The sequence below is a fragment of the Sturnira hondurensis genome, unplaced genomic scaffold (assembly GCF_014824575.4).
Source record: "Sturnira hondurensis isolate 20B ecotype Veracruz unplaced genomic scaffold, ASM1482457v3 Scaffold0024912, whole genome shotgun sequence".
In the NCBI taxonomy this organism is placed as follows: Eukaryota; Metazoa; Chordata; class Mammalia; order Chiroptera; family Phyllostomidae; genus Sturnira; species Sturnira hondurensis.
This window is the reverse complement of record NW_028097543.1, coordinates 1,211,736-1,226,924: the sequence shown is the minus strand read 5'-3', so window position 1 is coordinate 1,226,924 and position 15,189 is coordinate 1,211,736. Positions and strand designations below refer to the sequence as shown.

Genomic DNA, 15,189 nt, shown 5'->3' with positions numbered 1-15,189 from the left:
CGGTCCACTCGTGTGGCTATGGCGCAAGGCCTCAGTCCCTTGCTACACAGACCCGGCTGTAGGACGGCTTGAGCTTCCTCACTGCATGGCGGCTGGCCTCCCCGAGATGAGCATTCTAAGAGAAAGAGCAAGGAGGAAAAGCACAGTGCCTTTTATAGTCTCAGAAGTCTCTCTCTCTCTCTGTCTCTCTCTCTCTCTCACACACACACACACACACACCCATAGCTGCCGAATCGAGTCAAGAATCGAGTCAAGAGGTCCAGCCCACACTCGAGGGGAGAATAATTAGGCTCCATTTTTTTTAATCCTCACCTGAGGACATTTTTCCACTGATTTTTAGAGAGAGAGCAAAGGGGAGAGAGTGGGGGAGAGAGACAGAGACAGAGACAGGGGAAAACACTGATGTGAGAGAGAAACATCCATTGGTTGCCTCCTGTAGGCTCCCCAACCAGGGATCGAACCAGCAACCTAGGCGTGTGCCCTGACCGGGAATGGAACCGTGACCTTTCCATGTACAGGACGATGTTCCAACCAACTGAGCCGCACTGGCCAGGGCTAGGCTCCATCTTTTGAAGAGAGGAATGTCGGGGAATTTGAGCACATGTTTTAAACCAACACCGCTTACAAATCTTCGATACCAGTCTGTTCTGGGGAGCCATACTGGAAAGCTCTGGTCTAGCAAACCCTCGCCAGACCACCACCCCATACCCAGAGAGGTTCCCCAAGACCCTTCCCAGCTCCCGAGTATCCCAGGAACCCCTCAGAAACTCGGGAATTTCTCAGCCCCCTTTATGCCCCTCAACTGCTATAGTTTCCTCCAGTCTCATGAAATGTCTTTGGTCCCCTGAGTATCCTCGATTTGCCCCCAGACGCCCAGAATACTCCCCTTCTAAGGCCCTGCTCAGTTCCCCACCCCTCATTTTGCTGTCCTAGGTATGCCCTAATGTCCCGGTGCTGGGAGCTGAATCCCCAGGACCGGCCGAGTTTTGCAGAGCTGCGGGAAGATCTGGAGAACACGCTGAAGGCCCTGCCCACGGCCCAGGAGCCTGATGAAATCCTCTACGTCAACATGGACGAGGGTGGGAGTCACGCTGAGCCGCCCGGAGCTGCCGGAGGAGCTGACCTCCCAACTCAGCCCGATCCTAAGGATTCCTGCAGCTGCCTCACTGCCGCCGAGGTCCATCCCGCCGGACGCTATGTCCTCTGCCCTTCCACAGCCCCTGGCCCCACCCTGCCTGCTGACAGGGGCTCCCCAGCACCCCCAGGGCAGGAGGATGGAGCCTGAGACAACCCTCCAACTGAGACTTCCTCTCAGGACCCAAGCTAGGCACTGCCACTGGGGGACCTCCCCCGCCACATTCTCATTCCGGGCCTTACCTCCACCTGCAGCCCTCCTTTCCTGCCAGTTCCACTTCCACCCCCCAAGATCTTCTCCCTTTCCACACCTCAGTGTCCCCATGAGGGTTGGACTGCAATCCCTAAGGGTCCCCTAGGTCTTACATTCCAAGATTCTGGTTTCTAAGGTTTAAAGAGTTTAGGTTCTAGGTTTCAAAGATACTCTGAATCTGTGGCTCTAAGGACCAGAAATTCCAAAGTCTCTAATTCTAAAATGCTAAGGTTCTAGGCATGGAAGTTCTAAGACCTCGGTTCTAAAGTTCTGAGATTCTATGGCACTAGATTCTTCTGGTTTTAAGATTCTTGGTAAAACCTGTAAGTTTTGGGCTTTTAAAGTTCTAAGATTCTAGGGCTAGGCACTAAGACTCTGCGATGCTAGATTTTATTTTCCTTAGGGTATAAGATTCTAGATTCTAAAATTCTACAATTCTAAATGTGGAGGTTCTAAACTTTGATGTTCTAGGCCTCTTAGAGTATAAATCCTTTGGCTGACTCTAGATTCTAGAGCATAAAGCTTCAAAATGTTATCTTTTCAAGTTCTAAAATTATAGTTATGGTCAATTACAGGGTCTAAGGCTTTATGATCCTCCAAGCTCTTGTTATGAGACTCTGGATTCTAAAGGTCTAAGATTCTAGAATCTGCAATTCAAAAGTTCTAAGAATCTACAGATGGGGATTCTGAGGTGATGTTCTAAGACTTAGTCTAAGAACCTAGAGTCTCTGTGCCTAAGATTCAAGATCATATGCTTCCAAGGTCTAGATCATCAAACTGGGAGATTCGAATGTTCACTTTCATATTCTGAGGCATTCCAGATTCCATCGGTCCAAGATTCTGGATCTTCAGCATCGAAGGTATAAGGCTCTACAGTCAGTCATGACTAACTAGACACCAAAGTTCTAATCATTTCTAATGTTGGACACCTTTAGGTTCTATGCTGCATTTTACCTTTCTATGATTTTAGTTAAGAGTCCAAGAATCCACAGTTCTAGATCTTAAGACTCTAAGCACTCTAGTTTTAAGATTCAAATGCTGCAAGATTTTAAAAGTCTGCAGGTCTAGAACTCCAAGTTTCCAAGGTTCTAACTTTATATTCTTCTGTTTGACCATCCCCAAGCCACCTCTGCTTCCTCCTACCCTCGTGTGGGGGTGTGCTCCCCTGAAGCCTGTGCAATGCATTAGGGATGTCTCCTTTCTCCAGGGGATAATCTTTCTCTTTTTGGGCCATGCTGCCCCCCTGAGCCAGTCCCTCATACCCCGTGTACAGAGTGTGGACTCTGGCACCTCCAGAGGGGCTTAGGTCACATAAAACTTTGTAAACACTTACGCCTGTTCTTGTTTGGATTCAGCAGTCATGTGGTCTCCCTGGGAACTCAGCTTCCCCATCAGTAAAAAGAAGGATATGATGGGTTGTAGGAGTTCTCCCCTCTATAAAGAAGGTAGAAATGAACATACACATAGACAAAAACTAATGCAAGGAAAGAAATGCAGATTCTCCACACCCCATAAGGAATAGGCACATAAATACAGGATCACACAGAGACACCATCCCCTAAAGTAGCAAACACATGAATTCATGGGCATACTCAGGCACCCCTAGTCACAAACATCGCGACACTAAAATTCAGACACACAGAGTAACAGACACAAAATTACAGATACAAACATATACACAGGTGGATATTCACCAGAAACAGGAAGAGAGTAACACAAATAGACAAAGTTACACGAATACTTGGAGACACATAGAATGCAACAGGTACTCACAAACCCAAACGTTCAGATTCACATAGAAACACAGGCATAGAACACCGCCAATAACCCCCCCCCCCCCCCCCAAAGGAACTCTTGCCAAGAGGAGACCACGCTGGGTTTGGCACTCCTGGGTTTGTCTGCACCAGATGTGGCAGCGCCCGGACGCCCCCCGGTGGCGGCTCCTGAGAACCGAGAACAGTTCAATCCGGGCCACAAACTTTTTTAGGATAAATCTTTGTGGGAAGCTGGGAGGAGAAAGGAAGTCGAACGTGGGCGAGGGGCGGGGTGTCTGGACTGGAACCTCCGGGCCCACGTGAGTGTCTGTCCCGCTTCTGAGTGGGTGCTGTGTATCTAGGTTGCCGTAGTGTAAGCTTGTTGTGTAACTACCCTGTGTGTCTATCATTTGATGCCGCCTGCCCGTGCACACTTTAGTGGGCGCACCTACAGTGCAGTTTGGTGTATTGTCCCCTGGATTAATGCGTGTGATCTGATCTCACGGTCATTTGCTTACCTGTGTTGTGTGTGCCTTTGGCTTCATAGTGGTTGTGTTTTGTTTTTTGTGTTGTTGTTTTTTTGTGTGTGTGAGTTTAAGGTAAGGCTCAGTGGACAGCCGGCGTTTGCGTGTGTATATCGATTCTGTACCTTACGGGGAGTTTTGTGTCTTTTCAGTTAGAGGCGACAGGTGGTGCAGGGTTAGACACTGTGAAACTGTGGTGTTTGTATTTAGTAGCGTGAGACTTAGCTACCGACCTGTGTGTTTGTTTGAGCTTGTCAGTACGGACGTCAAACAACCAGATATACTGAATAGCAATTTAGAGGAATGGGGCTATAGACTCGCAAACTTCTGGAGGCCTTCCCCTAAGGTCGCGTGCACAGCGCCTATTCTACGTTAAAATACCAACTAGAGAGGAAGACGGCGGGCAAGCTATGATCGTGGAAAGAGGCACCCTACTGTTGCACTATTAAGGGGAGGGTACGTTTTCCTTTACAACTTTTCTCCCGTTGTTAGTCTAGTCTCTATCAAACCTTCAGGACTCTCTGAAGTCTGGGGGTTGCTTTTTGTATAAGGCCAACTGAGTATCTTCCAGATGAATGATTTATTTCTTTAATAACTATTTCATATACCTCCTTCCAGTGAAATTTGTGAGACCGTCCGCTGAAGAATGGCCTATCTGCTTAGCTTTTCCTGAAGCGATCAAACTGTACGAGTTTTAGTGAGATAAGACAATAATAGCGATTGGTGGGTATTTTGTTTTTGAAACCGCCCTAACGGCAAGGGGTTGGGTCCTTCGTGAATTCACTTCTTTTCCAGTTTCCTAAAGGCAATAGTGAAAGGAGGGGGTCCCTACCCTCCGTTTGATTGGTTCTAGTGGAGTTACCCGCTCGGGCTCCCAGGGGCGGGAGATCTAGACCAACCAGGATATGTGTTACAGAGACGCTAGTTTAGGGTAGAGGCTGCGCAGGAAAGGCAGTGGGGCGCGCTCATTCTGGATCTCATCGCTGGTTGGCCCGAGTCCTTACTCCCGTTCCCTCATTTGACCCTACGGGAGAGAGCGCACGGTCGCTACCCAATCACCGCACGCTCCGCCTTCCGCCTTTTCCCGCCCTCCGCTGGGGCCGCTGTATCGACGTAGGCCAACGCTTCCTCCCCGGCAGCTCCTGAGTCCTTACAATGACGGTCTTTTGAAAGCCACTCTCTGATTGACTGAGTCTCCAGCCCGCGCCCGTTGCCCCCATGCGGTGGCCAATTGGCACCCTTGTTGCATAGCATGGAACCACGGAGGAGGGGGAGGTGGCGGCGGCCATTTTGAGTTGCCGCCGCCATTGGGTTGGGGCCCCCCCCTCTTCCCCCTTTGCCTTCTGACAGTAAAGGTTTAAGGGGGACAGGGCCCTGGGAGGCCGGGCCGGGCTCGGGGGCCCCCGGGGGCCCGGGCCATGGATGTGCGCCGTCTGAAGGTGAACGAACTTCGCGAAGAGCTGCAGCGCCGCGGCCTGGACACTCGCGGCCTTAAGGCCGAGCTTGCTGAGCGGCTGCAGGAGACGCTGGAGGCCGAAGAGCCCAAACAGGGGCGACCCGGGCACAACAACGAGGAGGTCGAGACCGAGGGGGGCTCCGAGCTGGAGGGGACCTCGCAGCAGCCGCCGTCGGGGCTGCAACCGCACTCGGAACCTGGCGGCTACTCGGGGCCGGACGGACACTGTGAGAGTGCGCGGGGCGGGGGCCGGGAGCCCGGAGTCCGGGCGGAGAAAGGGTTGTGGGACGCGGGAGTCTGGCGCCTGGCGGATCCCGCTAACCGCCGCTGAAAAGGATCTGGGTACAGGGGCTTCGGGAGGACTGGAAGGTGGATCCTGGCATTTGGTGCAGTGGAGATACTGGAATTGGGGGCTCTCGGTTTGAGAGATGAGGAAAGTCCAGGGGTGGGGGCGGGTGTAGAGGATTCTGGAGCCCGGGGCTCAGAGACCGGAAGCCGTGATTTCTGGAGCCGAAGAGAGTCGGAAGAATAAGAGGTTTTCTCTTGGGGACTGAGGGGGGTCTTGGAAACGGCGATCCTAGGGTTTGGAGCTGGGTGGGCTTAGGGGCTGTGCTAGCCCAGCTTGTGGGTTGGGCGTTGGGAGCCGAGTTTTCACAGCTGGGGAAAGAATGACCAGGTGTCCAGGGATGGGAGTGTTTTGAGGATGGAGGATCCTGGAGTTTGCTGCCGGATGGGGCAACGGGAAGTCTTCTCATATTTCCTACTGGGATGGGTGCTGGTGTCTGGCCGGAGAGGGTCTGATGGACTGGGTGCTGTGGTATTTAGCTGATGAGCATTTAGGGGATATGAGAGACCCACATTTGTCTGAGGATGGCCTGGGGGACTCTGAGATCCAGAGCTGAAGGCCAACCTTGTGGCAGGGGCGTTTGGTGCTGGGGAATCTGGGGACCTTCCAGTTGACTTCTAGAGGAGGCATAGGGAGCGCTGGTGTCCGGAAGCTGGCAAGGGAGAGGATGTTTCCCTGGACAAGGGACCCAGAGGTCTAGCACTGGCAAGGCTCTGAGAACAAATAACTCAGTGGCTGCTGCTGAATGATCTTGGATTATCAGTGTGGAAAACGGGTGGGTTGGGGAGGGCAGATAACAAGTTAGAGTTTGAAGTTGTTTGCATGTCTGGGGGCAGTATTCTTGTGTCCCCCGCAGGTGTGTGTAGCTGCTCTAGTACATGTGAGGGAGAGTACACAGTGTGAAAGGAGAAAGAAAACCCCAGGTGGGGTGCCGGGTACTCAGGGTGGAGTGGGGGGAGTGTTTCTGTGGCTGAGCTTCTCCCCGAGAGGGTTCTTTTGTCTCCCCAAAGCCATTTGTGTGCCTAGAAATGGGGGCAGGGGGCGCGCTGAAAGGTATCAGGGAACTTCTGCATCACCCAGAAGGTGTGGCTGGGAACGAGCAGTTGGGGTAGATCTGTGATTGTCTGGAGAGCTTGAGGAGATGGAAGGGAGTAAATCTGGAGTTAGAAAAAGGTGGCTTTTGCCCTGGCTGGTGTAGCTCAGGATTGAGCGCAGGCCTGCGAACCAGAGGATCGTAGTTCGATTCTCAGTCAGGGCACATGCCTGGGTTGCAGGCCAGTTCCCAGCATGGGATACAAGAGAGGCAACCATACATTGATATTTCTCTCCTTCCCTTCCCCTCTAAAGATAAATAAATAAAATACTAAAAAAAAGAAAAGAAAAGAAAAAGGTGGCTTTCTAGCAGGACCTGGGAACAGGAGATCAGAGAGGTTAAGGAATAAGAAAGGACTCTGGCATCCAGGGTTTGTGGGTTTCTCTGAACAGAGGGCACCCTGGGCCTTGGTACTAAGGGAATGAGGAGAACAAGGAGGTCAGGGAAAAGACAAGATTTGGGGTTAGTATTAGGTACTTTCTTGTTCATAAGAGATGGGATCTCCTGGAGGGGGGCAAGTTGAGTGTAGATTTGGGGTAGAAGATGGCCTGGGGATGGCCCAGGACCCAGGTGCTGGGAAGCATACTTCCCGTTGCAGAGACCTGCGAAGGAAGGAGGAGCAAGTGGCCCACTGTGCAGGTTTAGGGCAGGAGAGGCCCTGGCAGGAGTGCCTAGGAAGAAGATCTAGGGGCGTCTCAGGAAAGTGACTGAGATGCTGCTTCAGCACAGGCTCCAGACTCAGGCATCGTTTTGAATATGGCTCCATGACTTGGGCGAAAGTCGCCTCTGTGAACCTTGGTCTCCTTGTGCATAAAGTAGGGATAATAATAGTGCCCACTGGATAGTTTTGAATGAGATCACGTGTCTAAGGGGCCTAGCATTGGATCTGCCTGTTATTAGGAGGTGGACGTTTTAGAGAGTGGAGAGGACCCCAGAATCACAGCTCCTGTGGGCGAGGCTTCCTGGGTGGGCCCAGGAGAGAGTCACTGGCAATAGAGATGTGAGGCTTTGTGGAAGGGTACTATGCTTGGAATCAGGGAGAAACAGAACGGTTTGTAAGGGCACCGTGTGGTCCAGTTAAGGAGATACTCTGTTTCTTCCCTACAACAAAATCCTTTGAGCCCCCTTTGTGCCACCCTCTAGCGTTTCCTTCAGCTCTAGTAAACAGACCTATTGCGGATCATGTGATCTGTGACTTTCCTCCCTTTGGGCTGTACCTGGTCCGCGCCCAGATGTAGTTGTCCTCTGAGAAAGGATCCAGTCAGTTAGCAGATGGCAAAATAGCCTCTCCTTCCCTGTGGTTCTGCCTCACTGGTCCTCACACAGCCCCTTAGGGCTCTAGAGGTTCCTAGCCAAGCTTGCCCCTGAGGTGGAGAGCCTGCTTGCTGTTCATCCCAGGTTTCCAAACTTCTTCCTGGGTTTGGCTGCAAGATTCTTCTTAAGGGAATTTCAAGTTTGGTACTCTGGTTTTAGTCCCGCCCCTGAGTTTCCACATAAGTTATCCCACCCCCAGGAATGTTTACTCCGTCCTCATCACTTCTCTTTACTTATTGGTCCCCGTCTTAGCTCCTGGTACTTCTCCGTAGCTCTTAACACAGTCGTGATTAGTTGTGTGTGTGTGTGTGTGTATTTGTTTAATGTGGGTCTGTCTGTAAACGAAAGGCTGCGGTGGGGTCAGTTTATTCTCAGCTGTATCCCAGGGTCTGGTGTGTAATACCCACTCCATGAATAGTTAATATTGTTATTTTTACCACCCTTCAGTGAAGCTGCTCCTGCACCAGGAGAACCCTTCCCAGAACCCTTCCCGCCTAGCTCCATATATTTTAGGATTTATCTCTAATGGAGATAAATGAAGGCCACTGTTATCATGATTCCTATTTTAACAATTTATTTCCTTTCTCCTCGTTTCTCCTTCATCTGAGACGGTTACCCCTTATCTTCAGCTGTTGTGTGGAAGACAGTCTTTAAGAGGGTTGGCTGTGTAGGTGGGAATAATGAATTGGGCTGAACAGGGGACTGACTGATTGGTGCTCTGGACAGTCTTAAAGGTTGTGCCCTGAAGGCAGCCTCCTAAGCAGCGTAGTTTGTCAGAATAGCCAGGCTGGTGTTTTTTAACTGCTCTGCAGGGTCCTGTGTGTATGGAGAGTAGCAGCCTCCCACCCTGGGGTGGGGTCTTAGAGGGCAAGGTCAAGTTGGGCCCCTTCTCTGATCTCCCATCTGCTCGCTTCTACCAGAGCAGTTCTACCTCAGTTGGTTTTGCGTGTTGGGATTCCGTAGAACCTTGTCACGGGTGGATCTTCAACCTTTTGAGGGGCAAGAAGACATGTCCTCAGGCAGCTGGGGCTACTGACTGCGCAGATAGGTTTTCATCTGAAGGTGTTGTCCCACCATCTGTCTGGCAGACCATCTGTCCCCGGGGTAGCATAAAAAAGCCACCTCTAGTCCCAAGAAGGACCCTTCTAACTGGCTGGGGGCTTTTTTTGTTTGTTTGTTTTAAGATGTCATGGACAATATTGCCAGGCAGAACCAATTCTATGAGACACAGGTCATCAAACAGGAGAACGAGTCAGCCTATGAGAGGAGACCGCTGGAGATGGAGCAGCAGCAGGCCTATCGCCCAGGTAGGAAAGTATACGCGGCTCGGCTCTTCGGAGGGAACTGGGATCTACAGGGTGGGCAAAAGCAGGTTTACAGTTGTTCCTATGGGAAATAATAGAGTAGTTAATAAATAATAATATAAGAATATACTCTACTTTGTGTACACAACTGTAAACCCACTTTTGCCACATCCTCTGTGTGTGGCCGTTACCCGTCTACTTAGGTCCCATCTTCCCGAAAAGACTTCTCATCTTTCACTTGGGCTCTGTCACTCGGGCAGAGTTCTTCTGAAAGAAAGAACTTAGTCCCGCCTCCAGGTGTTGGGAGAGGAGAGTCTTCCTGGTTACCTGTTTTCAGGTGTTAGTTTCAGCGCCCTGGAGAGTTTAGACCCGAAGGGTCTTGCTTAGAATCTTAGAATGTGGAAGCCAGAAGGGACCCTCTAAATCCAGTCAGGTCTTTTCCGTGCTCTGAAGAATATTGCTCAGGAGATGTTACTAGGGACTTCTCAGGAGAGGGTTCCTTGGCTAAACATACCTGGAGGTGCCACACGTGCTTTGCCATCTCTGCGAGAGTCACTGTGCCCGAGAGCATTAAAAACTCTGCAAAGTCCTGGATTGAGAACAAGCTCTACATGCACATATGCCCTTGCCGGACAAAGTTCCTCGTTACGCCAGTTCAGGGAACGCAGATGTGATCTCGTTCTCTCCCTGTTGTGTCCCCTGGGGAGGTGGCTTCTCTGATGGCAGAGCTGAGGTTGGAACACGAGAAACTGGCTCCTGGGGCACCGCATTCCTCACCACTGTGTCCCACTGTTTGGAAGGCAGGGTCCCACTCTGGAGTGATGACAGAGCCTGGACTGACTCCTAGGCTCCTGCTCCTGTCACTGCATTGTGGCCCTAGTGCCTTTTCTTAGTGAATCTAGTTGATTCTGTCTAGTTCCATTCTGGTTCATCCACAGAGTGAAATCCCCAGACATTTCTTATGGGTCGGTTAGGATTTTAATAAATGTAGGTTAAACTGTAGATTTATGTCAGGCTCTGGGAGCCTTGTGGGATCATTTGGCCCAAGGAAAGTGTTTCCTGTGCTGTTGTCAACAGACACTTATCAGGGCCTCCTGTGAGCTCAGCGCTGTGCTGGGAGCCAGGGAGGCCCTCTTCAGGTGGGTGAGCACCGTGCCTGTCCTGGAGAACTCTGAGAAATTTGGTCCGCGTGCCAAAGCTGGGCAGTGGCCCAGGGTGGTCTTGGGTTGAGTACTGAGATGAGTAGATCTCAGGGATCCATAGCATCGGGCGTAGGTGCCGTGGGAGCAGTGAGGTTAGGCTGAACCCACGGTTTGCTCTTGGTTAGGCACTGATTCTTGGAGTCTGCCTGAGACCAGGACATTCCTGTGGTCCACAGTGTGTTATCCTGTCCTGACTTCCTATTCGTAGTGTGATCGCACCTGTGGGCTGGCTTAAGTGAAGACCCCTCCTCCTGGAGTGATTTTGGGCTTTGTGGTAGAGTGAGTAAAGCCAGTGGAGGTAACTGCAGGATGAGAATATGCTGTTGATTTGACCTTTCCCCTCCTTGTAAGACTGAAGGTTTCTAGGAACTGAGGTGGAGAGATTCTTTGGGAAGAGAAATTGGAGAAGGTAGGCTTGTGAAATCTCAGTTTAAAGGGATCTTAGAAGTCTTCCAGGGTTCTCTCCCACTGGGTACAGACTAAAGTCGTTGCCGACTTTCATGAGCTCTTTGGCAAATTAGCCAAAGGCGGGCACACCACCTTTAGGTTGGTTCTTAGACAGCTGGTCCTTAATTTAGTGCTGAAAACCGGCCTGCCTCCCCAGGAAGCCCGAGAGTTATCTGACATCTGTCACATCTGCTGGTAGGCCTGGCTGGCCACCCTCCCCAGGAAGCCCGAGAGTTATCTGACATCTGTCACATCTGCTGGTAGGCCTGGCTGGCCACCCCGGCCTCCCTTTGTCCTAACCCATTCTCCACTGCAGCCTTCTAGCTCCCTCAGCAGGCGTCTACTGAACCCAGCCGGCCTCCTGTGCCCAGCCCTTCCTCACTATAGTCAGGATCCTGGCAACATCTCAGGTAAAGGGACCCAGAAAACTTATAACTGAGGAGTTTTCGAGTGTCTTGACCATCTGGAATTGTCCCGACAGTGGAAGTGAAGACAGAGATGAAGCAAGAAACACCCACCAGCTTCCTTCCCCCTGATGCATCTCAGCTCAAGGCAGACCGGCAACAATTCCAGAGTCGCAAGAGGCCTTACGAAGAAAACCGGGGAAGGGGGTACTTCGAGCACCGAGAGGACAGGAGGTAGGTGTGTGGGGAGCAGTCGCCCTTGTTCCAGTAGGTCTCTGTCTGGAGCCCAGTGCTTGCTGGGGCCTTTGTACTGACCGAGGGGGGCAGCAGAGCAGGGTTCTCCCTGCACTCACTTGTCAGAGTCAACTTTGCAAAACTTTTGATCCCCCCCACCATTAGCTGCAGGTTCAAGTCCAAACAGCCTTCACATGGAAGATGTTAGCCTGCCTTTTCAGTCCTTTGCCCGCCTGCCCGGCACTCCAGTGTAGTGTCCTATTTATGTCTGCTCAATAGCCCTTGATTGAAAAAAGACTTATTTCCTGACCCTTCTCTGAAACACCCCCCCCTCCACCCATCTACTCATTCATTCATTCATTCATTGTCAGTTCTCATAGTGCTTTCACCCTTGGGCTGGACAGGGGACAGATGAGTTGGGCGATGGATTTGTCTTTTTGTTGTTGACAATACGGGGACTCGAACATAGACACAAGTAAGCCACAGTAGTCAGGGTGTCGGGAGCTCACAGGACGGGGGACTTCTCTGCCCTGGTTGTTTGCTTTTTCTCTTTTCTAACAAGCCCTCCCTCCCTTTACCCCAGGTCTTATCCTACCCCTCCTCCCTCCCTCCTTCAGCTCCTGTGTGAAGCCTTCTGATCACGGAATGACCATTCCTCTACTAGTCATATGACACATTTTTTTCTAACCTGGGAGAGTTTATCCTCTAACTATCTGTGACTCTTTTCGGATAAGGCCTGGGTCTCATGGGCTGTGACTAAAGTCAGGACATGGTACCTGCCTTTTCTGAGTTTCTCCCACTGCCCCCCCCACCCCCCACAGAGCAGAGGCCTAGAGCTACTTGCCGATGGATGGAGGGCAGAGGAGGAATGCCTGCTCTGATCCAGGCTGGCAGGGGAAGCTTCATGGGGGGACTCCCAGTGTGATAAGGTCCATGCATCGGGCTCTGCACTAACCCTGCACCTGCAGGCCTGGGGGGCACTTCACCGGAGAGGAGCCTGCTGCCCACGGAGTGCCAATAGCGAGATGGGCATGGAGCACCTGGTGTGGGCACACGGTAGATTAGGGTGGTCCCGACTGTCCCAGGCCAGACCCTGGGCATCAGACCCCACCCTTCTACCACACCCCCTTCTTCCCATATGTTAGGAACCAGCGGTATTTAAATTAGTCTTTTTTTAGTGTTTTGGTAGGAAGATGAATCTTATTCATAATTCAGGACACTTTTGAAAGAGGAGACTGAAAAAATGGGTCATTTCATATCCTTTCAGATGTGGAGTTTTAGGAAGCCTGTTATGTAGTCAGATTATAATTAGTTTATTCTAAGCCTTTGCACATCCCCGTCCCTGGCCTGGTACCCTTCGGGCTACCACAGCTTCCCGTCAGTAACAGAGTTCCGTGTGGAGGCAGCTCTCGGCATGCAGAGGGTGTTGGTCAGAATCTTGGGGTGAGAGAGAAAAGTCCTCTTTAAAAAGCTCTCACCCTGGCTGGTGTGGCTTAGTGGGTTGAGTGCTGGCCTGCGTGATGGGGTTCAATTCCCAGTCAGGGCACATGCCTGGGTGGTGGGCCCGATCCCCAGTAGGGGGCACGCAAGAGGCAGCCACATATTGTTTCTCTCCCTCTCTTTCTCCCTCCCTTTCCCTCTCTCTGAAAATAAATACAATATTTTTTAAAAATAAATGAATAAAAAATAAATTAAAAGTTCTCCAAATGATGCTAATGGCCACCTTTAGCAAAGCATACCCTCTCTGGTCCCTGTCCCCACCCCAGGAGTTAACAGTCATTGCTGTTTTCACAAGGTTGTAGGGTTACAGAGGTGTTTGGGTTTGGGCAGTTTTTTTGTCTTTTTCCTGGCTTCTGCGGGAACAAATTGAAATCCAGGAATCAGTCTCGAAGCCACTTGTAAAGTCCAGCAGAATCTTCATTTCCCTTCCTCTGCTCGTCCAGCCGTTCTCGTGTGATGTAACTCCTGTTTCCGACGCAGGGGTCGCTCTCCTCAGCCTCCCGCCGAAGAGGATGAAGATGACTTTGACGACACTCTTGTTGCCATCGACACATGTGAGTCCTGTGCCTCTCTGATTCTGCCTTCTAGTTAGTGCTTGGGAACTGCCTTGACCTTCACAGAGTCTGCCCGGCACCGTCCGGAGCCAGTGCTAGTCCAGATACGGCGCCGGTTTGGAGCAGGAGGTCTGCTCCCCACTCAAACCGTGGGATCCTGGGCCCGTCGTTCCGCTGCTCAGAGGAGTAATCTTGCCCTAATGCCTCAGAGGACTTTCAGTGACACTCAGCAGAGAATGGATATGAGAGCAATCTGGAAAAACGTGAACACCCTGTACACACGGGGGGTTGTCATCTAATCAGGAAGGGAACCTGAGTGCTACTGGGGAAACTTAACTCTTTGACGACCAGGTCCCCAGTTTCCATTAGCTGCTCACGTTCCTGGTGAAACCAATGCCACTATGTCCTCTGAAGCATTAACCTGGCCCCTCCTGCTCTCTGTCCTCCAGTTCAGTTTTCTTTCCACTGGATGAGTGGCTTTCCCCTCAACTCTGAGCTGAGCACTTAGTGGGATGATTGTTGGGGTCCTGTCCTGCAGACCTCCTGAGACAGGAGCAGAGTGGTAGAGCCTGTGAGTCTGAATTTTTAAATGCACCCAGGAGCCAAATCCAGTCTAAAAATACTACACTTTTCAACAGAGCAGAAAGTAAACAGCAGTTGTTTCGTGTATTTTGTTGTATAGCTCATGTTTATACAGCAGTGGCTACATGCAGAGTCTTAGGCTTACAAGAGGAGGTGGGGCCTGGGTGGCCCCGGTGGCCCGGGTGGCGAGTGTGAATGTGAGTCTGGTGTTTGTGCAGCTGTTGGTGGTCGGTGTCTGATAGAGTTAGCTCGGGGAGGTGGTTGAAATGAATGGCATTGGGCATTAGCCTTTCTCAAAATTATAAAATCCTTTGAAGCTGGTAAGGCTATGGACCCTAACCCTAGCAAGTAAGTGTAATAGGCATTGTGTAATAAAATGCCTTTTATGTGTAATAAAATTACACGTTTGTGCGTAATTTTCAACAGTGCCCCTCGATGGCTATCCTCAGACCTCTTCCAGGTGAGGAACATCACTTTCTGTGTGAAATGGTTGCTTCAGCTCTATGCAGGCGGTTCGCAGTAGTCCATACCCTTTCTACTGGAAGGGAGATTGGTTGGGCAGTGCGGCTGGCTGTTCATGAACCTGTCCCCACAGTGTGTCAGCTTGTGTCTGCTGGTCAGCACTCTTGGGGACTTAATCTTTTCTTGTGCCTGTCTCTCTGGGACCTTTAAAACATCAGCCAACTCCCAGCTTTTTCCTCCACAGATAACTGTGACCTCCACTTTAAGGTGGCCCGAGACCGGAGTAGTGGCTACCCACTTACAATCGAGGGCTTTGCGTACCTGTGGTCTGGAGCCCGTGCCAGCTATGGGGTCAGAAGGGGTCGTGTGTGCTTCGAGATGAAGGTGAGTGGCAACAACAGAGGGCATAGGGACAGAAAGCAGGTCTGTCCTTTGGAATAGCTTATCATCAGCCACCGTGGTCAGACCCACAATTTTGAGGGATTTGATTGAGCATAGACTTCATGTCCAAGCAAAAAGTGTAATGAAATGAACTTAAGCAGTTCGCCGTATCAGAAGAGCAGGCCAACCATACGCTGCTGCACCAAGCAGACTTTTCCTTGGTGGGGTTTGACTTGGGTATTACA

The 15,189-nt window shown here is 51.1% G+C and overlaps 2 protein-coding genes and 1 long non-coding RNA gene across 8 annotated transcripts in view; 2 read left to right on the top strand and 1 right to left on the bottom strand.

The window, feature by feature from the left end:
- The window catches only part of AXL (AXL receptor tyrosine kinase), a 28,886-nt gene extending 26,167 nt beyond the window's left edge, over nt 1-2,719 (top strand). For all 5 annotated transcript variants that reach the window (XM_037039014.1, XM_037039018.1, XM_037039016.1 and 2 more), the window contains one exon: nt 934-2,719. In XM_037039014.1, coding sequence (XP_036894909.1) covers nt 934-1,285 — 352 coding nt within the window. In that variant the 3' untranslated portion in view covers nt 1,286-2,719. The remainder of the gene's footprint in view (nt 1-933) is intronic.
- Nucleotides 1,786-9,791, bottom strand: LOC118982092 (uncharacterized). The gene is made up of 3 exons (XR_005065481.1): nt 9,781-9,791; nt 4,141-4,144; nt 1,786-1,839 (listed from the first exon to the last, which is right to left on the bottom strand). It is a non-coding gene; the product is annotated as an uncharacterized LOC118982092 (long non-coding RNA).
- Nucleotides 4,829-15,189, top strand: part of HNRNPUL1 (heterogeneous nuclear ribonucleoprotein U like 1) — a 35,412-nt gene continuing 25,051 nt past the window's right edge. Inside the window, exons 1-5 of one of the 2 annotated variants that reach the window (XM_037039019.1) lie at nt 4,829-5,348; nt 9,059-9,181; nt 11,309-11,465; nt 13,446-13,519; nt 14,808-14,947. In XM_037039019.1, coding sequence (XP_036894914.1) covers nt 5,084-5,348; nt 9,059-9,181; nt 11,309-11,465; nt 13,446-13,519; nt 14,808-14,947 — 759 coding nt within the window. In that variant the 5' untranslated portion in view covers nt 4,829-5,083. The remainder of the gene's footprint in view (nt 5,349-9,058; nt 9,182-11,308; nt 11,466-13,445; nt 13,520-14,807; nt 14,948-15,189) is intronic. The other variant, XM_037039021.1, reaches the window with a different exon arrangement.